Genomic DNA, 25,407 nt, shown 5'->3' with positions numbered 1-25,407 from the left:
CTTGATTTCTCGTAGAACTAATTGTCGCCGTATCGATTAATTTAGCTCACTGGTTAAAAATGTGACATCTACCATAGTCAATTTAAAAAAAAAATATGGTGCAGATAAAAAAAAAGGACTGGTATAGCTGAAATGTTTTACTTCATTCATTTAACAGTTTAAAGTTCTAGGGAAACCGGCGACATAGTAGGATTGTATAGAACGTTTCCAACGTTTAATAAATGAATAAATAAATAAATAAATAAATAAATAAATAAATAAATAAATAAATAAATAAATAAATAAATAAATCAGAAGGCTTACTGACAATTCGATTACGTTTTCGTCATCCTAACACGCAAATTGACGAGATGATGTGAACCGAAACAGCTGCATTACCGGCAAGTCTGCTGAAGCGAAAGCAATGTTGACGAAACATCCCTTTTAAAATAGCATATTAAATTCTGGGGTTTCACGTAATTGCTTCCGCTTTCTACTTCTTGGTTTTCAGGAATTTCGCCAAAGTCGTGCTCACGTGGAGGGTCTCTGAAGTCTACGATTCTGAGCTTTGGTGTGCGGTAATCACTGATTTCTAATTAATTATAATTATTCCAGACACTTCAGTAACTCAACTTGCAACTAAACTTATGTTCTTATATTATATCTATAATGAAACCCATGAATTTTGTGCTGCACAATCTTTTTCTATATTTTTCTTATTTATTTTGAATTTCCTCCCCCTGTCGCCTCGGGAAATGAATCGGAAGTGCTGCGCAAAAAGACAAGAGTGTCACTCAGTGCTCGTGCCACTAAAAATCTTAATATTCCCCCGAATCACACGGCCTGAATAAAAAAAAATGCCAAACCACTATCACACCATAACAAACTATAGTCTCGAAGAGATAAAGTCGGTGGCCGTTTTTTTTAATAGTAATAAAAAAGTACCCTAAATGAACGAGTAGTTTCGCATATGAGAGGCACGAACCGCCAAGCTCGTGGCGAGGTAATATAATTTCTGACATCTGATTTCACACACACTGAAATTTAATCCGTTCTTAAGATCTTAATATCTCCTCTCAGCTCTGCAGAATAGCATCAGGTAAACCTCGTACATTCGTTTACTGCCGAAATGCCCGAATACGTATACTCTGGGTTGCGCGGGACAAACCCGGGCGAGAAGAGAATGCACGGACGACGCAGCGCTGTCACCTCTCGCACGCGTGTTTCGCGATACCGACGGTATAGGAACCAGTACCGACTCGGCCATCTTTAAGCTCGAACGGTGGCATGTTGCAACACGCTCTGTAATCGTGCTCGCGTGAGCTCCGGACGTAAAGAATTAATTCTAATATTTGCGCTAAGTGAGGCAACAAAAAAAAAAACTCTTCCTTCACACAAGGTTAGGCAGCAATAGAGGTATGCGTAGAGCTGACGCATTGCTGCAATCGACCGTTTTTTTTTTCAACGATAAAACACATCCGCGATGATCCAGATAATAGCTGAATATGCATTTAGATATTCTTTGACAAAGCAGAAACCCACCAGAGGCTGCGGTGTTGCACTGATGAGCCCGTGGTCGTGGGTTCGATCGCCAGCCCGGCGGCTGCAATCGTTACGGGAATACGAAGGGGGCCGAACGAAGAAAAAGACGCTCGTGTCGCGCGCTTTAGGTGCACGTTAGGGAACCCTAGGGAGTCAAAATTAATCCGAATTTTCCCCACTACGGCGTGCCTCGCAATTAGATTGTGGTTTTGGCATGTAAAACTGCAGAATTTAATATCATTTTTTTTAAACAAAGCAGATGCTATAGATGACATACCACTCCACCGTGCGGTATATCTCTCCCAGTCGATCCTACAGATGTGATAAACGACAAGTTCACAGCTGAAGCTCTGTTCGTGTATTCTGTTGAGCAAGAAGCATAGACCGAATCGAAATACTTCTAATACGAAAGCATTTATTTTCGAGGCGGAGGCCCCACGTGATAAGGCGCCAGCGAACGGGCGGTCCGTCCGGAACTGCGGCGTGGGGAAAACGAATGCGGTACGGTGAAAAATGTTCTAGTGATTATAGTCTCTCCGCCTCTCAGGCTTTGTTCGGTCCTCAGTCAGTTTAAATGCTTCTGTATGCGCTCTCGTGCTAGAAGAAAGCACCGTAAGCTATCCCGTGCTTTTGACAGGGACTATTCCTCTCCCTCCATGGGTTCTCTGCACTGGTTTCACGAATAGGATGCCGATCCCGTGTTGATTACTAATAATTTGTGCTCGAACGATAAAAAAAAATTATACGCCGCAGTCCGATGGTCATAGCACAACGCAACACACATTCTATAGCGTAGACGTATATACAAAGGAATATTGGGCAGACGTATCCGGTGACATCAAAAGCACACCACCTACCTCGATATGTTCGAGAAACTGCGAGAGCGTGATCTTCCCTTCAACTTCGAGGCAGTCCCAAAGTGTGAACTCCTGGTCGTTAAACTGATGAGAAGGGGAACACACCGCGTGTGATGAAGATACACCAGAATGAGGCCTAAGTTACGCGTGTCGCAGTCAAGGCCCTCTTGCAGTATAAGAACGTTCGTGACTATGCGCAGCTGCCAGAACTCTTTTGCGCCACCGGGGGGCGCTGGGAACACCGATCTTATTCATTTTCTTTTCTATCACATGAAAGCGGGTGCCTTTGTGATGATGGATTGTGACTGCATTCGGGCCACTCAGCTATCATCCAGCGCTGACCGGTGGTGCAAAAAAAAGGGCCAGTCACCACGCGGTACGATTATCGCCTTTCAACTGCTGAGCACTCCACCTCGCCTGTAAAAAGTGCAGTGGTGGCCCGTCGCGCGAGTCCCACCATGTACTGCGGTTTACTGGCGCTAGAATGCTCTAGATCGACATTAACCGTTTCACTGTATTACCTTAAACACGGAGTATTAGGTAAGGAGTAAATCTCGGACAGTGAGTCACCAGTAATGCGTTAGCGGCGGCTGTTCGTGTACTTTTTCTGCGTAACTTCTAAGCGTGACAGGTTACTTTTTATTCCGTGTTACTGACCACATGAAGCAGTACCAACACAATCTGAGCGTAAATGTCAAGTCCCCAGCTCGGGTGAGAAGGGTTGCCGTCCATCGTTGTGCAACCAGGGATGTCAGAAAACTTGGGAATAAGAACGTTACTTCTTTTACAGAGAAGGTACTTGCACACTAGCAGGAAAAAAAACGCGCACGTCATGCCGCAAGGGGCGGAAAGCGCGCCACAAAAACAGGCCAGCGGCAACATTTCCCATCGCCCATAGTCTCGCAGTCGGGTCTCATAGCTATATTTTTGTGGCATGCCACTCGCCACCGATTAACGAGGCCAACGAGGAGCCGCCGACTCATTCAGCTGGGCAAACGGCGGGAAACACTATACTCCCCTCTCTCAGCATCCCTGATCACAGCTGCAGTGTTTCCAGCTGAACGCTAGTCTATCACGCGATAGCCGCGGTGGCAGCGACGCCTGCAAGTGCGACCATGCCAATGTTAATGAACACTAATCAACAGCGGTCGAATAAGTGGTCGAAGCAGTTGCTGACGAATACAAGTACCCTTGTCGAAACGTTATTGACTCCAGCGACGTTTCTCGTTTGGCTGCCGCTCATTTCCTGAAGCATCCATCTTTTTGTGAGCCATCTGGGCTTGAATCGTTTATTCGTTGTTCTTTCTTTTGTCTTCTCAGCCTCTTGTATTCTTTTCCGTTTCATGTCATCTCGAACACCTCATCTGAAGTAGCAAGCTCTGCTTATAGCAGGCCTGACACATTCGGTTTTCATTAAACTCTCCCTTTCTCTTTCTCAAGCACCCATCTTCATGTGAACCTCTTTCTCGTTAGGGTTAGCGTGACATTGTTACTAGTGTTGGTGTAACTGACAGACTAACTAAAATGACAAGGTACAAACCGGCAAAATAGAAAACACATTGGAATAAAAGAGAGCTAGCCCACTTATGAGACTGGAGTTTTCCGACCCTTAAAGAAGAAGGAAAAAAGGCCTACCTTTTTCTTTCTGGGAGCAATGGGTTCCGCAAAGCAGAAGAAAGGCAATGCTAAGTTCACAAACCCGTTCTTGAACAGCTTAAGATCGTCATGCCTTTGAGCCAGCTGCAAATATACAAAAATGTAATTTGAAAAGAGCCACCGCATTCATCTCCATGAACACAGACACACAACAGTCGTGTAATTCACATGAAAAGCTAATGGTGTAGACAACAAATCAAGTAAAAAACGTACATGAAAGAACACCATGATCGAGCCCCCCGCCATAGCAACAGCAACGTTAAAATTCGCCTAGCACATTTCCAGCAGGACCCTATAGGATTGTACTTGAATGAACTACGAGGTGAAAAGCAGCGCGTCATGTGGACAAGTATTTTTATTTGTTCTGACACCTCAGTTTCCTTTACTCTTATGAAATGACCTCGAAGCCCACGAGTGACGAGTGCATGGGTGGACATTAACAACGGACAGTCCAAACAAGTCCTACTGATGTAAATAAGGAACGTGCACTATCACGGTCGTCATGTCAGCAGGATCGCACCGACCTTGAATGGTGGGGTTGGCTTCATGGGCGGCATGACGACGTCTAAACTTTTTTGCAACCATATATTTCCACGGTAGGTGTGATGAGAGTAAGAGATCAGCGTCTTCAATAGGCACTTATTCGTACTTGCCGAAACAAGTTTACTTAGCCTTTGCACTGCTTCGCGAAGACTATTGTTTGAAGCCTCTTGTGTATAACATGTGCTTCTGAGATCTGCAATCACTCAAAATTTTAACTGCAATATCAAGATACACATTGGTGTTTGCAATAATTCCGTGTCATCTTGAATGTAGGCTCCTGTGAGCCGTACATTTATTTGCGCAGCGGAAACGGACGCAAAAGTGTGCGCAGGAGAGGTATTCTGTAAGAGTCCACCTAGTGGACTGTCCATTTCGGCTGTTCCCGATTGGCTGGCGCCGCTCGTCTCCTCTTCGCTCGTACAGCTGCATCCATTCAGCAGCGTCCGAAATGGACAGTCCGCGAGGTGGACTCTTATAGAATACCTCCCCCCCCCCCAGATGTCTCGGAGAAAACAGCAGTAATTTGTTCAATTGTGCTATAGATGGCGCCATAACACTGTGCCGCAGCAAGCCCAGACGCTTTACTAAAGCGCGTAATAGATACTTGCGATTGATATCGCAAGTGACTCGGCAACGCACTGGCGGATCCAAGGAGGAGGACTTCCCCATTCCCGCGAGAAATGCCGACACTGACAGTACTGAGCATGCCGCCGCAAAACTGACCAAGGGTGTATACACTGTTATTGCCGTTTCTCATTGTTAGCTAAAACACTCGTAAAACTTTTTTTGTGCATTTGTGCTTGCGCGTTACCTTGTTACAACGTGTAGGTGAACATTAGTGGGGCCTCTCAGAAATAGTTTATGTTTTAATATAAGCGGAGCGTAGGAGTACGACATCGTTAGTGAGCCTTGTAGTATAGAGGACAGAAACAAAGCAACTGGACAGACACAATCGCTTTGTTCAACATATATGCATACATTCGTTAAACAGATGTGTGGAAGTGCTGATTCCCGGCTTTTCTACATGTTTTTTATTCGTTCCTCAGTCAAAGCCTTAAAGCAACTATTCAGCGCTTTTAACAGTGGTGTTACGCTCAGTTTTTTTTAAGTATGTAATTTGAATTCGCCACACGGAACAGCTAGATGTCGCGAAAATTACAAAACTATTGTACTGATGGACATGTAATGTCCTCACTTAGTGCTACACTACCCGAAAAACGCCCCCCCCCCCCCCCCCAGAAAATTGCTCAGAACCTCACTCATTTCAGCGTTTAAAGTTTTGAATTGCAGCATTTCAATGGAACAAAGAAGGTGCGATCAAACACTCCGTCAAAGGAACAAAGACACAAAGAGAGAGAGAGAGAGAGAGAGAGAGAGAGAGAGAGAGAGAGAGAGAGAGAGAGAGAGAGAGAGAGAAAAGAAAGATGTGATATTTTAATTTTTCGCGCTGAAATTAAAAAAGAAATTTAGCGCATAACATGTTACAAAATTGCCTGTTTTAGATCTAACTTACCTAAATATTGCACTTTTCTGCCACCAGAGACATGTGAGGGCGTAGCGCTCATCTTTCGGTTAGATTTCCCTTTTCTTCCTATGAAGGAAGCTTTGTATCGCATTATTAGCTGTTTTTTTTCTTGACTATTACTAGTCCGACTAGTAGGTGACTCGGTGATTACTAAGTATTTCTTATTTTATACTGCAATATTTTGCAGATATAGGTATTTCTGCGTATTTTGTTCAGAACGGGCAGAGTGAAAGAAGAAATTTAGCAAAGTCAGTTCAAATGCGAAATGAACGCGGCTCGCAGTCCGGCAACACACATCACGAGCTTCTGCGGCAGTTCTACATGGCGCAGTTGACGATTTCAGTGCTTTTGAAGAGGATCAGGGTCATGGTAAGGGGGGGGGGGCGGAGTTTTCACGCGATCTTTACCTAGACGACCAAGATCGACATTTGCTGCGGCTAACAGGACTGTTAAATTTCACCTACGATTCGCTGGGTTAAATGCCAGGAAGCTAGCAAAAAAGAAGGACCCGCACATCAGTAAAAAGAACCGGGACGCGAGAGTAAGGTGGGCAAAATAGGAATTCAACTGTATACGTGGGAAGGAGAACGGGTGATCTGGTTGGACGAATGCAAGTTCTTGTTGTTCTGGTCCGATGGCGTTCAATATGCACCAATAACAGATTATTCCTGCTGCAACGCAGGAAAGAGGAAACGTCATGGCACGGTGCTGCATTTCCGCTCGTGCCATCGGTCCGCTGCACAGAACTCAAGGTTCCATGACAAAAGAGGTGAACGAGAAAACCGTTGAGAGCGTGGTGTTTCCACATTCACGCAGAAACTTTGTCGTGGATATGCCTTCCAACAGGACGACGGGTCGAAACACTCCTCGAATCTGGTCAAGAATTCGCCTAAAAGGACAAGCGTGAGTGTCATGGAGTGGCCGAGCCAGAGACCCGACCTGAATCCCATGGAACATCTGTGGGAAGTGTTGGGGCATCAGCTGATGCCATGAAGGCCAGCAGCGCCGAAGAGAAGTCTAAGCAGCTGCTGCATTGAGTGGACGAACATTGAGTAGACGACCATTTATAACTTGCCGGACTCAACACATCGTCTTGACCGAGCTGTGATTGATTCGCTGTGGGTTTCCAACGGAGTATCGACTTCATTTTTGCAGTGTATAGAGGCACACTCATATTGCGCGCCTTACTTTTGACAGAAGACACTTTATTTCCAACATACTGACGAACCGCTTAACTTTAATTAATGTGCATCTAAAAAAAGAACAACCTGCGACTTTGTGTTCACATAAATATTGGCCGGTACTTTATAACATAGTTTGCTAATTTTTACTAGAAATAATTTACAAATGCTTAAGTGTGGTAAAACAATTTAAGGACGAAAGACTAAAATGCCCCATCTTTTCGTTCGCTAGTGTAAGTAAAGTGGCGCCACCTTGTAGAGCTCGAGGGATGCGAGGCCCGCGACGAGGGACGCGGTGGTGGCGACTGCCGGGATGATCTTGCCCGCGATGAGCTTGCTCTTGAGCCTGTCGGCCGGCTCAATACCGTAGTTGGCGGCGCGTAGGTTCGAGGCCGCCACGATGAAGTCCACGTGGAAGTTGGTGTCGTCATCTGTTTCGAACTCCAGCGTCTTGAGCGACACGTAATCAAGATCATCCGGATCGGGCAGCTGCTCCAGCAGTTTTGCCAGCAGTTCCTCGTCTGAGAAAACGCGCAAAAAACGGAGCGGGAATAAATTTTATCGAAAATGATGGCACAATGGCCTCACCCTCACCTCTAAGCAGGGGTGAGGGTGAATGGTAGGGATCATAAAATAAATAAACATAAAAAATATAGAAGAAACTGCACGTTCATAACCTGTTGGTCAAGCCAGCCTCGCGCACAAGCTCACACAAGCACTCTTTAGTACAGCGGGAATCGGCCAAAAGAAAAAAAAAACAATAAAGGTGCTGGTGAAGATGCGTCTTCATTTCGACAATTATATGTGTTTTTATAGTTGCGTGCACTATAAATGAGCGGCCAATTTGAGTCAAGGGGCGCTATAACGTAAAACTATTCCAAACTTTTCTATTGCAATTCTGCTATCAGCCCCCCACGATTGGTCAAAAACTTTTTTCGACCACCCCCACTTCACCTGTCTGTCACGCGACGTCACGAAAACCGCGATAGCTCCCCATCTGATATGATGCGTACACACTGATTATGCATGATTTGACAGAAAAAGAAAACAGTTATTTCTGATTCGACCCCTTTTCACCATTAGCCCTCGACAATTGGTAAAAAGTTTTCGGGCTCCACTCACTTCACCTACCTGTCACGCGACGTCACAAAACCGCACAAACTCACCGCGTCAGAGTGACGTGAACGCGTTAAAGATGCATTAATATGCCGAACAAAACCGAATTTTCTTCGGAATAGCCGCAGGCTGCCCCATTCCGAAAGGAATAAAAGATCGCTACCGCCGATCGCTGAGACGCTGGCTACTCGCACCTGCCGGAGAGCATGGATGTATTTGCGTATAATAAAGCTTCTTGTGTGGCCGTGTAACGTTTTCGAGCACTTTCTGCACGTTTACCACCTCGTTCTGCCAACTCTTCTTTGCTGAGGGTCAGTTTTAGCGTCATTCTTAAGCTTCCGTTGCATGCCGCCGCGATTTTCGACCAGCCACCACAAGCTAAGTAAGGGAAAGCCGACCAATCGCAGACACCGGCACCACCCTCTCTATCCGGTTATCGATTTTCAGTGCACTGGCTCTGCCCCAGCGGATCCCTCTCCACTTGAGCGTTCTCCTCGGCTCTTGTCAGCCAATTAGATACGACAAGCCGCTCAGTGGAGGCAATGTTATTCGTTTTTCAAGCAAACAAAAGTGACCTCCTATGAACGAGGATAGTGTTTGATTGGTCTGTACAGACAGCCCTATGGGTGACCGCCCGGTGCTTGCGTCGGTGGTTACGCAAATTTGACGTCAGGAGATTGGAATAGAAACATATTGGAATAGTTTTACGTTATAGGGCCCAAGTTCGAAGACCAAAGCCTCCCTCAGTGCTGCTCAGTGGTCTCCCTAACAAGAGAGATATATGAACTTTAGCTATGTACTGGAGATCTTAGTATCGCTGATTGCCTGGCACGTTACTTCAGGTGTTTGATAATAATCACGATCTACAAGGTGACTAACTAAACACACACACAGCACGTACAGTCATTGACACAGGCGTACACAACAAAAATATTGTCAAAGCTTCGTTAAGGCCCGTGGACCTCAAGAAACACCAGCAGCGCTTTCGTGGCGTGGAGCGTAACGCGCAGGTGGTGGTTTTTTTTCCTTTTCCTTGTTTTTTTTTTTGCACGGGCCGAGAGTGAGTCGCAGCTCCCAGCTCGAGTCGTGCTGTAAGTGTAGTGCCACCTTCAACGACGCTCTCCTCTCAAATAGCGGCGGCAGTCACACAGAAGATGTTGCCAGTCCTGAGGAGAGTCACGCTTCTTGGAAGTGAACAACAAAAGTGCCTACATCCGGAGATGACTGGATACTTAGAGCGGGAGTACTGCTCCGCGAGCCTAAATCTTATTTAGACTTTGTCAGCCCAGTAGTGCTGACGGTTTTAGGATTGCATTCCTGTATTGTGTGCGGATTTATTGTATGGGCACCGGGCGCTGGCCAGATGGCTTCGCAGGTGTTTCAGCTTCCTAAGGTCTGTTGACGCCAGCCGCTTGAGTTACAAATGGTTGCGACGGAAACGAGACGACTTTCTGAACAGCAACGGACGCGAGACTGTTTAGTGCCTTGCTTGAACTCTATGGTAGCTCAAATGCGATAAGCGAAGCATTGCCCGATCCACGTGAGAGTTCCAACGTATACAACCACGGCCGTTCTGGAGCACGTAACTGCCTAGACGCCAGACGCGAGTTCCAGATTGGCCATGACGTGGCATGCACAGTTTGAACGAAACGCTTGCACAGAGATAAACGCTGGCTATAGGGCGTCGTGAACGCGCAACGTTTCCTACAAGACGTAATTATCCCGCTCACTAGGCTGTGAGATCTGTTGTCAGTATAGAGAATTAAAGCTCGTGCGTCCGGTGCTTTGGTACCGCCTGCATGACAGGCAATATGAAAGAAAAATTCGATTGTGGTTTAATAGTTAGAGCTTATACGGATGATGCGTTGGGATAACAAACTTCGATCCTAACCTCAGACACCTGAAATTTTGTTGTTGGTGAACAGGCCTCGATACGAGACGGGAACCGACCTAACGCAATGTGCCTGGGCTTCACCAAGGAACGCCTCGTATTAAAAGCATAATTGACATTGTTGTGAGTAAGTTCAATCTGTGTGTCACTTAGTGAGCAAATGCAGTTGCAAACGCAACATGTGATCACCGTGGCCACCGCACTAGCATAAAGCGAAATATTTAAAGCGAAGCTCTCTCGCATTATTAGTGGTAGGTCGGTTCACGACAGATTAACAATAACTGTCATATACATTATCACGGCATTGTCACGTGGCTGTAACGGCGCGCAGGCAGGCCGAGACGGAATACACTACAAACAGTTTACTGGGTGAATGTGTGCCCTCTCAACAAAGATAGAACTCGGTGGCGCGATAGCCACAAGCGTGGTCGATGGTTCACGAGTTGAACGACGGCCGCTTGCGTCTCGTTTCTTGCCTACACATATGTTTAGTCTGTCTTGCACTGTAAGCACATTTAGGTGGAAGTGGTAGTTGAGAGAGTCGAGGTGAAATAGATGTTCTGCACTATTTGCACTATTTTGGTGTGCTGCAGCAGTACCGTAAGAGATATACACCGCGACCGAAACCACCGCTGCTATTCGCCCTACATTCTCGAGCTACATTCGCGTGCAGCTGAATTATCTTCGGACGTCATCTGCTTTAAATTGCTCTTATGCCGCTTGTAATTTATGAAACCCTAATTTATGCGCGCCAGCTGTAGATGCGTTTGAGGTAAATGTATACCATCGGTTTGTGGGACGTCGGGCTGCGGTGGGTTCGCTTCGTTTGCGGCAACTTGCACGTCTTCTTGTTGAGTATCACGTGCCGGTACGTCGACTTCTTCCAGCATATCAGCGATCTCTTCGCGGTCGGTACAGTGCGGAATGCCGAACATTGTTGCCCGAAGGTTCGCCGCAGCCACGATGTAGTCCATGTGCAGCGTCTACGACGGGATGGAAAAGCATGGGCTCAGGCATGCGACACGAATCAATCAATCAATCAATCAATCAATCAATCAATCAATCAATCAATCAATCAATCAATCAATCAATCAATTAATCAATCAATCAATCAATCAATCAATCAATCAATCATTCAATCAATCAATCAATCAATCAGATGGTGGAGAATACAAGAGGTATCATAGCTCAAGGCTGCAAGCGGATCTCCAATATCGGCGGCACTAGACAAAATTTGAACGAAGCATGATTTACGCTACTTAAACGCAGCTATGAACACATATATGAACACACGGCATGCGACGAAAAAAAAATGAAGTTGAAGCTTACTTGACTAATGGTACATTTGAGTGGTCACTTCCGAGTACTCTTTTTGGTACACCTTTACATTCAGACTGTAGAAATCCGGATCAGGCTTTCAAACCGAACCCGAATCGACAACCATATCAAAACCTATATCAGAAACCAGAACACGAACCAAACTTGAATCGAAAAAAAAAATATTAACGGTCACTGGTTCGGCACGAAACGGTATAAACATTCAATATCATATATGGGTGATTAATAGATGAGCGACCCTTTCATATATTTACTTCTTCAGTCGACACACGCTCCTAGCAGATTGTTACGACTCGCGAGTTGCGTCGTGTGCGAGAATTCGGAGAGACCTAGGTACAGAGGCTTACACTTCTGAACTCGGCCATGCCAATTGTGTCCTATGGCCGAAACTTTGTTTCAGGGGCTCCGCAGAATCACCGTTTCCTATTGAAGCTCCAAATTCAGCCGTTATAGGTTAGTATTCTACTATTACTGTATAGCTAAACCGTAAGACACCCACGCATGCACACGCGGATAGCAAGAATGACGGGGTTCTCGAGAAGGGAAAATAGGAAATCCAACGAGTTCAACAGGACGGCTTCTTGTATACAACAACACTATATGGACGCTGATATGAATGTCGTCACTGTATCAGAGTGTAGAAACTGTTTGTTTGCTCCTCATGCTCCATTAGTGCTTTTGGTAAACATCGTTTCATCACATATTATGTAATGACAGAAAGCCTGCCAACTTTAAGAGTACTGGTATGTGAACATCGTTTTATAATACTTGTGATAACGGCTATTAATTATTCGATAACTATTAGAAATGTATTCGACATATTATTCGATTCTATTCGCGTCTGGCAATGTTCGATTCGTATTCGATTAGGCCTCAAAAATGATTATTCGTACACCCATAAAAAAGACTGATGCAAATAGAGACGTGTTTTAATAATTCTGGTTTGCAGGACCGCAGTTGTTGCGCAGCCGATCGAGTTCCTAAGCAAACACACGGAGCAGGTCACTCACGCACAACAGCTACCAGGCCATCGAGTAAGCATGTTTCGTCTTAGGCAGCCTACGAATTCGCTGTTTGGATATGGACAAAGCAATTTGTAATTTGGGCCCGATTTTTCGGCCCGTGTCTTTCTCACCGCACATTCTGTTCGCGAGACAAGCTGACGTTGGAGCATGGTGTGTAAGCTTGAAAGTTGTGTTTAGGATCTATGAATATTTGTGTCAGCCAGCAACAGACACAGTCAAATAATTACGGCGCGGGTCTTCATCGTCTTCTTCAACGCACCACGGAAAAAAAAAACACAGGAGCGCGTCTGCTTTACTGAAACAGTTACAGAAGTTTCGTAGGCTTTGTTCTGACGCGCCTCGGCAGCATACACTCCCGGCGGCTCGCAGCAATGCAAGTTGAAAGCTCGCGGCTACCTGCTCCGGCGAGCTGATTGGAGGGGCAAAGGTAAATGGCCCACCAGCATGGCTACATTTCCGGCTTCAAAAACGTAACGTCAAGGCCTCTCCTATTTTGTTTCTTTCCTCCATGTATAACGCCTACTGCGGCCATTAGATGAATGAATGATCAACGTGAGGCTCACTAGCGTTTAACCTGACTTCATTGTCATGATCAACGTTCGGTGGTGCCGGTGATTTCGTGTTACTTCGTCAGCCTAGGCGAAGGACCGAGGGCCACCAGCAAGACACCTCCACACATTGCTTTCCGTGCTCACCTCTCTGGAGTCGAATTCGATGGGGCGAGGACAGTGCCTGTGGCGAGACCAGAATGGGGCGCCCGAAGCTGTGACCTGCGAGTAGGCAAGTATAGTGCCATGCTCTCGTCTGAACGGTTTCGCCACCATTAACGCTAAAATCGAAGTCTCACGTGATTCTCGGGATAGACGCGGAGAAGCTGTCGTATCTGGTCGCTGTACTGCTCCTGGAAGCGTAGCCTGGCGAAAGCGACGCAGTCTTCGAAATAAATCGCCTGCTCGTCCACCAGAATCTTCTTGATTTCCTTCAGCAGGGCCACCTGTAATTGGAGCGCCGCGGTGGCGGCGGAGCTTCACGTGTACATCTACTGGGAGGGCATTGCGTGTTTACGGCGCACAATGCTTGGTTTCTAAGCGTGAAGATACATTTTAATCGGAAGCTTTCATGGCAACTGCGAATATCAAAACATTCCCTGCTTTCGAAGTTAGTACCTTCTGAAAGCGAATCAGCTTCAAAGAGAGCCATGTGACTCGTGGGAGCAATTTCAAGCGACGGCTTAGGCGAAGTGCAGCCACAACACATTGCGCACGTCTGTCTGATGCGCACACAAATCTGACGGTAAGAACAACGGGCATGTAGCAAGATCTTCATTTAAATTTTTCTGTTGCGGAGAGCAAATATAAAGAAAGCAGGAAACCAAGACGGGTAGTGCATCTTACAGATGAGCTGGTTCAGCATTTTAAATTATCCAATTAAACTACAAAAACTGTAATGACCAAGAAAACTGCCAAATGGGTTATTTACAGATGACAGGCCGCAGTATTTCACCATAATATGCCCCTCATCTGCTACTAGTTACAGAGTGCGGGTAGTGATCATGCAGGATGTTCAACGACTCCTCCTTAATTTTTAAAAATATGCCAATAGCATAGATCGTTTTCTTAATCGCGAAAGTGCTCGGATACCGTCCATGCAGCGTGAAACACATCGCATAAACACTCAAATCCATTCGGAAGAACTAAGTACCAGCCGCGTTTGCTGTAATTTGCCTAAATTAACCGCACATTATTGCACACTAGCTGAGCCTAGTCATGCTACAGCATCCATCACCGACATTAATATATAATTTCCCTACACGACTTCTTGAGGTGAACGCATGCTATAGGGACCCAGTTGCGTGTACATTCCGATTGAACGGAGACTTCGACAAATTGTCACCGAGTTCAAACTCGTTCAATACTAAACACCGAGAAAATTATGTCTAAACTTCACATGAACATCTTCGACGCCACTGGACTAATGCTCAGCCGCAAAGAATACATGAAAGGATGGCAGAACAATAATAAATAAAGCGCTACACGACAACACCAGGGTACAAGGGTCAGCGACACTTGCATTATACGAGCATAAAGTTTCTACTTATTGGACTACGCGACGTATAAACGAACTTCAGAGAAAGAGAGAGAGAGAGAGAGAGAGAGAGAGAGAGAGAGAGAGAGAGAGAGAGAACGAAAAACCTTTTCACAGAACAGCACGCGAGCGAATCGAGCGTGGGTAGCTCCTGCGCTATGCAGTGGGTGGTCCCCTGAGTCCAAGAGCCCAGCGGCCTTAGCTGCTCTTTTGGCTCGTTTGATCACTTCGAGCTGTTCCGTCGAATCGGAGCTGGACAGCGCTGCCTCGTATTGCCGTGTGGTGGGTCGTGTTATAGCTGTGAGCTCTGGTGTGCGTATACACGTGTCTATATATACCATGTGCTTTAGACGCGTTATTCCTTGAGTGCGGCTGAAGTCTGTTCGGAAGCACACACATGCACAAAAATTGATGGTTTACCGATAACACGCAATCACATAAACTATTATTTGCATTACTATTGTAAACAAAAGAACCTATGAAAGGACGGCTCATATTATTGCTATGGGTTCCGTTAGAACATTTCTGAAGCATGCTGCGGCAATCACATACGTACCGTGTGTCGCCGTCTATACATAATATTCTTTCTATCTTTTTTTTCTTATTTGTGAAATATACGATACAAGACCAGGAGCGTCACAGAAAACAAATCTGCGCTAGCTGTCCTGAACAAGCAGACATTCAAGTTTTCTCTCTTTCTTCTTTCTTTTTTTTTTGGTTTTGGCGTGTTGCTCACTAACTGAAAATTGCGACAATTCGTGCCTTACAGATGGTGATGCAGACCCTTGGGATATGCAGGCACGTACCCATTGATAGTCCCCATTGCTGCTGCGTCAATAAAGCTATTTTCATCATCCGCTGTGGCATGATTGTTTCGCTACATGCGCTTGAAAAGAACCCGCTGAGAAACGTAGAGTAAGGCAGAACACTTAATCACCAAAATTTACCTTTTGAGTAAATTGTAGAGTTTCCAGTGTCTTCGGCAGAAAATCAGGATCTCTGCAGCGATTAGCGAACGAAGGTGTCAGCGCCCACATGCTTGTATTTCCAGGAACAGCTAGCATGAAGACACAAAATTTCGAGAGCTCGAAAAGAACTGCACCAAAATTCACTGATTATATCACTAAAATACGAGGATCAAACGACCAAAAAGTGTCAATATAGCAATAGCAACAGCAAAGCGTCGGACAACTACGCGAAGTAATGTTCGTAGTTTTTATCGGCCTTATAAATTGCAGTAAACATTCGCTTACGGCATAAATCAACAAGCATGGTGTCACGCGCCCGCACAGGAAAACATGAACAGATCTCACTCGATGAGTGCGAACACTCATTGTCACAATGCTGGCGCGATGAACTGATCGCAAACAGAGTAGAGGGAACCTTTTTGCTGCTTCTTGCTTCAACGCGTCTCCGAAACTGGAGATTAGGCAGCCTCCAGGCACTACAGGCGCGTGCGAAGACAGTGCACATGCAGTCACCAGCCATCTCGGCACGCCCCAACTTTGCACCCTCCGGAGATTACCTCCAAGATAGGGCGCAGGTGGTGGGTGCGCTCAGCTGCATGCGTGGACAGCCGTGCGCCCCTGCGGCCATGCTAGCGGAGCAGACGCCCACTCACTTGCTCCTCTCCCCTGCCCTGCGTGCGCTTTATCACGAGCCCTCCAACATTAGGAACAAATCAGAAACAATCCACCATCCTTCTTGGCTCACCTTCGTATGCTTTCCCTCGCACACACACCATGCAGTTCGCGGAGCGTGATAGGATCTTATCGCACCTGGTCATTATGCGGAACCTCTCGGCGAAGGCGACGACGATGACTAAAATTCGCCTGGAGGGTCCATATAGTTACTATCGCAATAAAAAAGGACTGTTTTCGAAGGCAGCTCGCCGCGGTATTTCGCCCATGACACAAAGCAGCCTGTATGTTTACTTTGAATGGAATTGCGCAAAATTACGATCAGATGCAGAGCAAAGTTGCTGGTAGGTAAGCAATTGTGTATCAGCGTACTACTGGCGGCTCCTACTGCCTTTCTCTCCGGCTTAGTCCAGGGAGTTATCTAAATAGCCGAGAATGGAGTATTCCCGAGGCCTGTTTATAAAGAGTGAGAAACGCTCTATATTGAAAACAAGGTTCCACGAATACGCTGCCAGTATCATTGTAAGCAAGCATTTCGGAAGGTTTACTAGCGTAAACAACGGCTTATGTCACAGTTAAAGTATGAAAGCCAGCATTTGCTAAAAAAAAGCCAGCACCAATTATGAAAGCCAGCACCTTGCTAAAAAAACAAACGGGAGAAGGTACCGTAATGAAACTCTTGAACACTCTGATGAAAGGGGAAAAGATCGCTATTTGATATTTATCCCTATAATATTTGAACAGGTGTAACAGCTCGCTCGAGCTTTTGTTTCTTGGTCACAGCGAAAGCAGAGCACAATACGTAGACGAGACAAGGAATAATCACTGCATTTCTGGCTCGGTGCCTCATCGCCGTAATGAATGCCTGCTTTTTTTCCAAAACCCTTAAACAGTCTCCGAGTTGTTAGTCCATCACAGGCGAGAAGACGCTCCTACCAGGAGCAAGGTGTCCGTGCATGCGTTCTGTGTTAGTGCAGGAATACATGCAGCTGTATTTACTTTCCTCTGAGTTCTGTTTCGCGAGGGTAAGAGACGGGCTCGGATCGCAGGCACCACGGCGTCGTACTCACGTTAAATACTGGACAGCATTCGCGGCACTCTGCTTGAACAAGCCTTCGAATTCTTCGCGTGCCCACTGTAAAAAAATAATACAGAGTATTAGCGTGTCTGGTATTCCGGTGAACGCAAGCACACTGGGCGTTTTGCCGGACGAGTGGAGGTGCAAACGCGAATGGCCGACACGGTGCAGCTACCTGGTGGCGCAGAGCTCAAAGAGACAAACACAGCTAATACTGCAGTAACCAAGTGTATTTTGCTTTGCTGCTGGTGTATATTCTCGTCAGAAACACAAATACGTCGCGGCCAAAAAAATGCAACGAATTTTGAGCATGGTCATAATCATCATCAGCCTATTTTATGTCCACAGCAGGACGAGGGCCTCTCCCTGCGATCTACAATTACCGCTGTCCTGCGCCAACCGATTGGAACTACCGCCCGAGAATTTCCTAATTTTATCGCCCCATCTAGTATTCTGCCGTCCTCGACTGCGCTTCCCTACTCTTGACACCCATTCCGTAACCCTAATGGTCCACCGGTTATCTAACCTACTCATTACATGACCTGCCCAGCTCCATTTTCTTTCTCTTATTGTCAAACCAAGAATGATGTCGGTTTCCATATATCCGCTGAGAAACTTGTGGCAACAATTTCACTTGTTCCACTTACTTTTTGTTAATAACCACCGTTTTACGCATTGAAACACAAGAAAACTCGAAACTACTGTCATTCTGAGAAATCGTTACAAGTGAACAGGGCATGCAAACCCACCGGCTACAATTCGTAAATTGCAATGTTTGCCGTAAAGTATTTACTTAGAAACCTAATTAGCGAAATACTGTTCTTTATTCGATTATGCTTTTCGATTCTCGTGCATGTAATACTCGCCTCTTCGAGTTATCCAGCTCATGGGCTATAACTATTCAGTCGGTCACTGCAAATATTTTTTAAAAATTATGTACTATCTAAAAGTTGCGAACACTCGGTATATTTTAATTTTCCTCTTCATGGAAGCGACATGTAATAATATCTATCATTAAACAATCCTGCAAAAAGAAAAAAAAATGTCGGTTTCACCCGAAACGCGAAGCATCAATTTCGATAGAAAATTAGCGGACATGTATACTAAGTAAGAATAGTAGCTTTATAGACAGTATAAGCTTGTAAACATAGGCATACGAACTAAATTAACAACCATGGTGCCACGCGCGCACAAGCTATCGTGAACACATCTCACTCGATGACCGCGAAAACTCGCTGCCAAACGCTGCTGTGAGGAAGCGAGGCAGCAGCAGCAAGCGAATTGACCTTCGTGCTGCCTCTCGCGTCCAACGCGAACTAAGTCGCGAAAACACAGCGCAAGGCGGGCTCTGTCCTTGCCACAAATGGCTTTCAAGATACAGCAGCCCGGGTGGGCGCGCGCTGCTGTCCAGGGCGCCCGGAATAGAACGCCTCCGCCTCCCTACTCTCCCGCCAGAACCTTGCGCGCGACGGAAGACGGCGCGCTTCCTCCCCGCTTTCCTCCGTTGCGTGCCCGACATTGAGCCATGATCGCCGGATCACCCTCATACGCTTTCACTCGCACATAAGCATATGGTGCGTGGCGACGATTTTATCGCCCTTGGACTTTATACTGAAGCTCACGACGACGGCAGAAATGCGCTGGAGTATCCATATAATTGCTATCGCAATAAAATCTACGGCGCATGTAGCAGCGAAATAACGGCATGCGTAGAGGAATGGATACGAGACAAATGCAAACAATGAGACAGACCTGCAGGATGTGCTCGATGTTGTTGGGAAAGTGCCTGATAGTGTAAATGGGCGTCGGCTTCTCGGGCGGGTCCGGGGAGGACGAGTAGGACTCGGTCATGTGCGGCACCACCACCTGCACACTTCCTCTGGTACCCCTGGTGCCGGACTCGAGCAGCGGCTTCCCGTAGAGCACGCAGCGCCCGTCCACGTAGCGACCTGCACGTTACACGGTCCCCAGACGAGAGCATTGGCGCGGGATACCTGATGCTCATCGGAGTCAAAACAGCGCGAAATAACGGGACAAAGCAAGAACACAAGCAGCGCTTTGTCGTTTCTCTTTTTGCACTGTCCCGTTCTTTCACTATGTTTCTCAGACAAGCTCCCACAACCAACTTATTAACAACATGGTGCTGCTTAACGTTGCATCGATACCTACCGAGAAGTGCAGCAGGCTCCCGATTTGGGCCAACTCCGTCGCAAGGTTTTTAAAGTTCCACTGCAATTTATTTGTGCTCGATGAGACTAGAGCCTTAGAGTCGCTTTGTAACCTTACGGAATATAGGTAATTTCCACTCTGTCCTAATGTTAACGTACTAGGTGACATCTGTGGCTCAAAAAATGTACCACATCCGCTGACCTGGCCGCTAGTGGCGCTGGGTAACATTCCAAAGGCCAGATCTAGTACACGTACACAAATACTAAAAGAAGTGTAAGGGAGAACGAGCGCCATGGTAGCTGAATTGGCAGAACAGCACACGCGCAAATGCGAAAGTTGTGGGTTCGCCTGCGGCAAGTTGTCTTATCGCCTGCTATAAGTTTCGCTTTCTCTTGACTACATTTCAATGAAAAAGTACGCTTGACTTCTATGCTCACCCTGCCTCCATTGTAAGCTAGTGTTTTAGTAGTTGCAACTCACACATACTAAGGAATTTTCGGACATTGCCCCTGCGGTCATCTGTTGAACTTCACCGCAATGCACCAGCGTAACTCAATGGGCAGCATATTTTAAAGTGTTACATTAAAAGGCGGCGCGAATTGCAACAGCTCTCAGCAACGTGAAGAGTGTAGTGTGTTTGTCTAATAACATGCCTTTTTATGGCACTTATTCGTAAGTTTCCTCCTGCCCTATAGCAGTGTTTTAGCAATACTGACCAAAACACACTTATAGGCATTGCTACTTGAAAGTTGCTGAACTTCGGGAGTTCTTCTAATATATATATATATATATATATATATATGCAAAATTCCTCGACATGCTGCGTCTGAACGACTAGGAGGCGGACACTTACGCGTGTCGACGTTGTCCACCGCAGTGACCACGCCGTCCAAAGATTCGAAGAAATCGTCGTTGTATATGTGCTCCGTGTTCGGACCCACTCTATCCACCCGGACGTGGATGTTGATTTCGGGGTTCATTTCGACCAGGCTTTGCGCAGCCATGATGGACTTCATGGCCTTCGCGTGTAAGGTCGAAAGAAGAGAGAAAATGTCAGAAACAAACTAGAGACCATCTGTTGCACAACGTAGGGCTCAGAATCGACAGCGGCGTCATGTCGAGTATAAGCCGTTACTAGATGGAATGCGGTGTTGGAAAACCAAGTCACCTTATCATCCTTGAAATCACACAAGTACCGTCCCCCTCGAACCCCCTCCCCCCTCCCCCCGCACACATACACACGCTCGTTTTATGGAGTCCAGCTTGAGTATGTCCATGTTAACGGTCTTAAATCCAGTAAGTTAACCACGATAGTTCATCAACAGGGCCGCCTCGCCAACGCACCTACCATCAGCAAGCGTTGCGTATTCCACAATGCTTGAAAGACGTGACAGCAGCTTGTATGTGTCTGTAAGGCGAACAGGTGCGCATTCACCAATTTTCTCGCGTCAATTTATGAAAATTGGTCGACACATCTCTATACATGTGCCACATTTACACCCGTATTCCACATAACCTCCATGTCCAATATTCTCGTATGAGTATACACTCCTCTTCCATCGTCGTTCTTTTTTCCTCCTACATGCTCCTCCTCCCCGGGTTTTTTTTATAGGGATTTACAGGCTCCTATAAATCAAATGCGATTATTGTGTATGGTAGCAATCGGGCTTATGTGGTTTTAAAACGGGGATATGTTTAAAAAACAGTAGGTGAAAGAAAAAAGAATAAGTCTCTGAAATTTTCACACACACACACAAAGAAATTTATAAGAAAATAGGACAACCTTTTTCCACAACTAGAGCGCTCTACTAAACGCAATCAATCGACAGAAAACATTCAGGGAACACTCACGCCCACGTCGTGGGACCGCAAGAGGAAGTGCCTGTTGAGGTTGGACCGCTCTATGACGTCCATGTCTGTGACGTGTATGCAGCCATTGTCCACTCCAATGCCCATCATGGCGAAGTTCTTCAGAAGTTCGCCGCCTACGGCTCCAGCTCCTACCTATGCGCGGGGAAACAAACGCAGCATTGCTCGGATAAGTGCTTTTAAATCACGCTTAAAGGGCTCCCCCCATTCGAACGAGGCAAATCGACAAATTCCCCCTGTCATGCCAGTAACCTAACCAACACGCAAGGTGCAAATGGCGGAAAAGAATGTGCTGAATTCTCAATATATATATCGACAGTTGTGTTTTAGTCCACTTCCACTTTTATTTATTTATAATTTCTTCATTGCTATTATATAAACAACTAATTTCTTCTATACTTTTCTTGCTTAAGACGTACTGGTGGGCTACTTGGTTAGTCATGGTGGAATATGGCAGTGCACTTCGAAACAACGACGTCACTCAATATGACCAAGCACGAGATCTATGTGTCGCCTTGGTGTCATTGTTTGTTGGCGTCTTGTGGTACGACTAATAAAATTCGTACCCCTCGATTTGCAACAGCGCTCGTGTTTGTTCGTTCTGTGTTACGTCGTTGTTTCGAAGGGCGCTGTCACATTCGATCATACTTTCCTTGTTGTCATTGTCTGGTGGCTTTATGTTTACGTATACCGGCGCCATCTGTTCCGCTTTCCTCTCGTTAATTACATAGCGAGGGTCTTGTCTCCGACAGTTTTGACGCCTTCAGCTAGCATACGAGGCTTTATTGGCCAGTTGTCTTGCCCGAAGTTCACGTGCCTAGTGACGCATTGAGGCGTACAGGATGTTCGACATCCGCCGCCAAGTCCTGGAGTGATGGCGCTGGTTAACACTCCCAGGCCTAACGCTACAACACATATTTATATAAATACCCAGGAAAGTGGCCGGGAAAATGGGGCCGCGGTAGCTCACTTGGTAAGAGCATCGCACGTGTAATGTGAAGACTTGGGCGCCTATCTCACCTGTGGCCAGTAGTTCATTCATCCGCTTTCTTTTCAGTTATTTATAATTTGTACATTTTAATAAATAAACTAGTAATTCCCTTATACATGGACGTTTACTGTGGTTCTTATGTGGTTGTTGTATATATATATATATATATATATATATATATATATATATATATTGTGACGCTCTTACGTGCATAGTGGTTAGACGCCTCAACAAACAGAATGGGGGGGGGGGGGGCACGGAAGAGTGGTGAGCGAAGAATACGACGTGTGTCTGGCTAGCTGAATCTCGACAGGCGCTCAGCTGATCAAGGCCATCGCATCTAACTCTACCCGGCTTATAAGGAAATTGCAGACATCTTCTGCAATTCCTTTGAGGAGATGTCCGACTCGGTCTTCCTCAGACATCTGCGAATTCACGATTTTGCACAGCTTGAGGATTTCCTCTACGTATATAGTGCATGTTTCTCCAGGAGTTTGAGCTCTTTGGGCTAGTGTTCTCTCGGCGCGTTTCTGTTTGGCGTAGGAGTCACCAAAACACTTCTTAATTTCCTCAACGAAGCGCTCCTACGTTGTTAGGGAGCCTTCGTGGTTTTCGTACCACATCAGCGCTGTCTCGCTCAGAAAGAGTACGACATATTCAAGCTGAGTGACAGAATCCCAACGGTTGTAGCGGCTCAGCCTTGCGTAGTGCGTCAGCCACTCGTCGATGTCTTCGCCCACTTTTCCCGCGAAAGAGCGTGGTTCCATGTAGTGCTGCAAAGGTCCAACTGGCGATGACCTTTGAGCAGGTGGAACTAGAGCTGGCATTTGTCCACCTCCGTCCTGAGCCATAGGGAAGGTCGTTGGCAAGAGACCGGCAAGACGACGGCTCCGGCGAAGTTCTAGATGTTGCGACTCCGTGGTACGTTGTGTCGTACCCCGCACCTCCACCACTCTGTTACGCCCACAAAAGGCGTTTATTTTGAAGCCGGGTAGAGTTAGATGCGATGGCCTTGATCAGCTGAGCACCTGTCGAGATTCAGCTAGCCAGCCACTCGTCGTCTTCTTCGTTCACCACTCTTCCGTGCCCCGCTATACTGTTTAATGAGGCGTGAAACCACTATGCACGTAAGAGCGTCACAATATATATATATATATATATATATATATATATATATATATATATATATATATATATATATATATATATATATATATATATATATATATATGCAGCAAGCAACCCTTCACCTGTCCTTTTGCCCCTACTGAGAAACAGAAAGCTATATCGAGAGCTTTTCACTGTTGCTCTACAATTTTCTCATTGACACTTTCCCTCTAACCATAATATCTGAGAAGTAGCTTATTTAACACTAATTATGTAATTAGGAGGAACGCAAAAAATAATCTCAATATCCTCAAGCGACGGCAAGCATTACATTGGCTCTGTCCAGCTACGTGGCATTTGCATAATTTTATTTGCACCTCTCTATCTCTGATGTTCATTTGGATATAACCGCATGGGAATACAAAGATGTCAAAGGTCGGGGACTGAAAGTCACTGAAATGCCTTGACGGGGTCCACATTTGCCCTCAAAACATATACTAGCAATGTGTTTTCAAGAATCAATCCTGCATCAAGCAGCGCTCACCACAAAGTATCTCTGAGTCATCAGCAGGCGCTGCACGTTAGCGCCGAAGACGCGGGCTTGCCCTGCGTACCGTGAGTGCTCCTGCAAAATCACACACTTGGCGTCAGTGTAATGAAAGAATGCACGCACTCAAACCAGTTTCTCTGTCTTTTCGGATGCAGAGCAGGAAGCAAGGTGGGACTTTATTTTGTTTGCAAGAGCAAAATGAACGCAAACGCACGTCATCGAAGCATACAAGACATGCGCGGCCTGTATGTCTGTCCTCTTCATATATATATATATATATATATATATATATATATATATATATATATATATACAAAGCTAAGAAAAAAGGTATAGGCCACTTCAGGGCCGGTTATCCCGAAGTTCCTAACGCTACGCAGTTAAGTAGAACAAGGCAAAAACAAGAATAAAATAATAAACGCGGCACACGCTGTAGCACAAGTCACTAGTACAACATTACTGTCACCACGGGCATCAGCGCTGGAAGTACGGTCTAGTTGTTTGGTGCAGTCAGCACGCCACATTGAAAGATTTCCACGCAAGTCTAATTAAATGTGACATAAACACTTGCTCTTTAACTTGATAAACGCGCCTGTCCTGTATGATCTTATCTCGTGTGCTTCAGGTCACCCATTACTGGGCTACAAGCACAGTCAATGTCATCAAACTCGCCAAGGTGTCCACCTGGCTGAAGGTAAGTCTGGCCATAGTATGCTCAATTTTTTCGATACCAGCCCAATGATGCCCAAACCGGCTGTTACTGAGAGGGCGCCACTTTCCAAGTAATTGGTCACAGTTCATGGGACATGGTTAGGGTCACGCGAACTATTCTTCGGTATGCGCATTAAAATTAAATTATGGGGTTTTACGTGCCAAAATCACGATCTGATTTTGAGGCACGCATTAGTGGAGGACCACCTGGGGTTCTTTAACTTGTACGTAAATCTAAGTACGCGGGTGTTTTTTGCACTTCGCCTCCATCGAAATCCGGCCGCCGTGGCCGGAATTTGATCCCGCGACCTCGTGCTTAGCAGCCCAACACCGTAACCACAAAGCAACTGCGGCGGGTCATGCGTCATGCGATGCCAAGGTGCCGATCCATGTCCTCTCGAAGTTGTCCATGCTCTAACAACCGTTGACATAAGATTACTGCAAATGCGGTGCCGCCGTACTGGACCACCGGCTTCCATCCATTACAGAGCCACCGAGCAAACATTGAAACGACAGGAGGCTATTGTCTGGCTTATGCGCATCATTAAAATATG

At 46.1% G+C, this 25,407-nt stretch overlaps 1 protein-coding gene across 1 annotated transcript in view; it reads right to left on the bottom strand.

Annotated features, from left to right (window-relative positions):
* Window positions 1-25,407, bottom strand: part of LOC142579635 (ubiquitin-like modifier-activating enzyme 1) — a 46,497-nt gene that overhangs the window by 6,311 nt on the left and 14,779 nt on the right. Inside the window, exons 12-23 of the mRNA XM_075690032.1 lie at window positions 24,137-24,217; window positions 21,477-21,629; window positions 20,479-20,644; window positions 19,209-19,405; window positions 17,449-17,513; window positions 15,686-15,737; window positions 13,501-13,647; window positions 13,349-13,423; window positions 11,075-11,273; window positions 7,536-7,804; window positions 4,014-4,118; window positions 2,379-2,462 (exon numbers count right to left, since the gene is read on the bottom strand). Coding sequence (XP_075546147.1) covers window positions 2,379-2,462; window positions 4,014-4,118; window positions 7,536-7,804; window positions 11,075-11,273; window positions 13,349-13,423; window positions 13,501-13,647; window positions 15,686-15,737; window positions 17,449-17,513; window positions 19,209-19,405; window positions 20,479-20,644; window positions 21,477-21,629; window positions 24,137-24,217 — 1,593 coding nt within the window. The remainder of the gene's footprint in view (window positions 1-2,378; window positions 2,463-4,013; window positions 4,119-7,535; window positions 7,805-11,074; window positions 11,274-13,348; window positions 13,424-13,500; window positions 13,648-15,685; window positions 15,738-17,448; window positions 17,514-19,208; window positions 19,406-20,478; window positions 20,645-21,476; window positions 21,630-24,136; window positions 24,218-25,407) is intronic.

The sequence above is a fragment of the Dermacentor variabilis genome, chromosome 4, assembly GCF_050947875.1.
Source record: "Dermacentor variabilis isolate Ectoservices chromosome 4, ASM5094787v1, whole genome shotgun sequence".
Lineage (NCBI taxonomy): Eukaryota > Metazoa > Arthropoda > Arachnida > Ixodida > Ixodidae > Dermacentor > Dermacentor variabilis.
The sequence above is the reverse complement of the archived record's forward strand: the minus strand, read 5'-3'. Positions and strand labels throughout refer to the sequence as shown.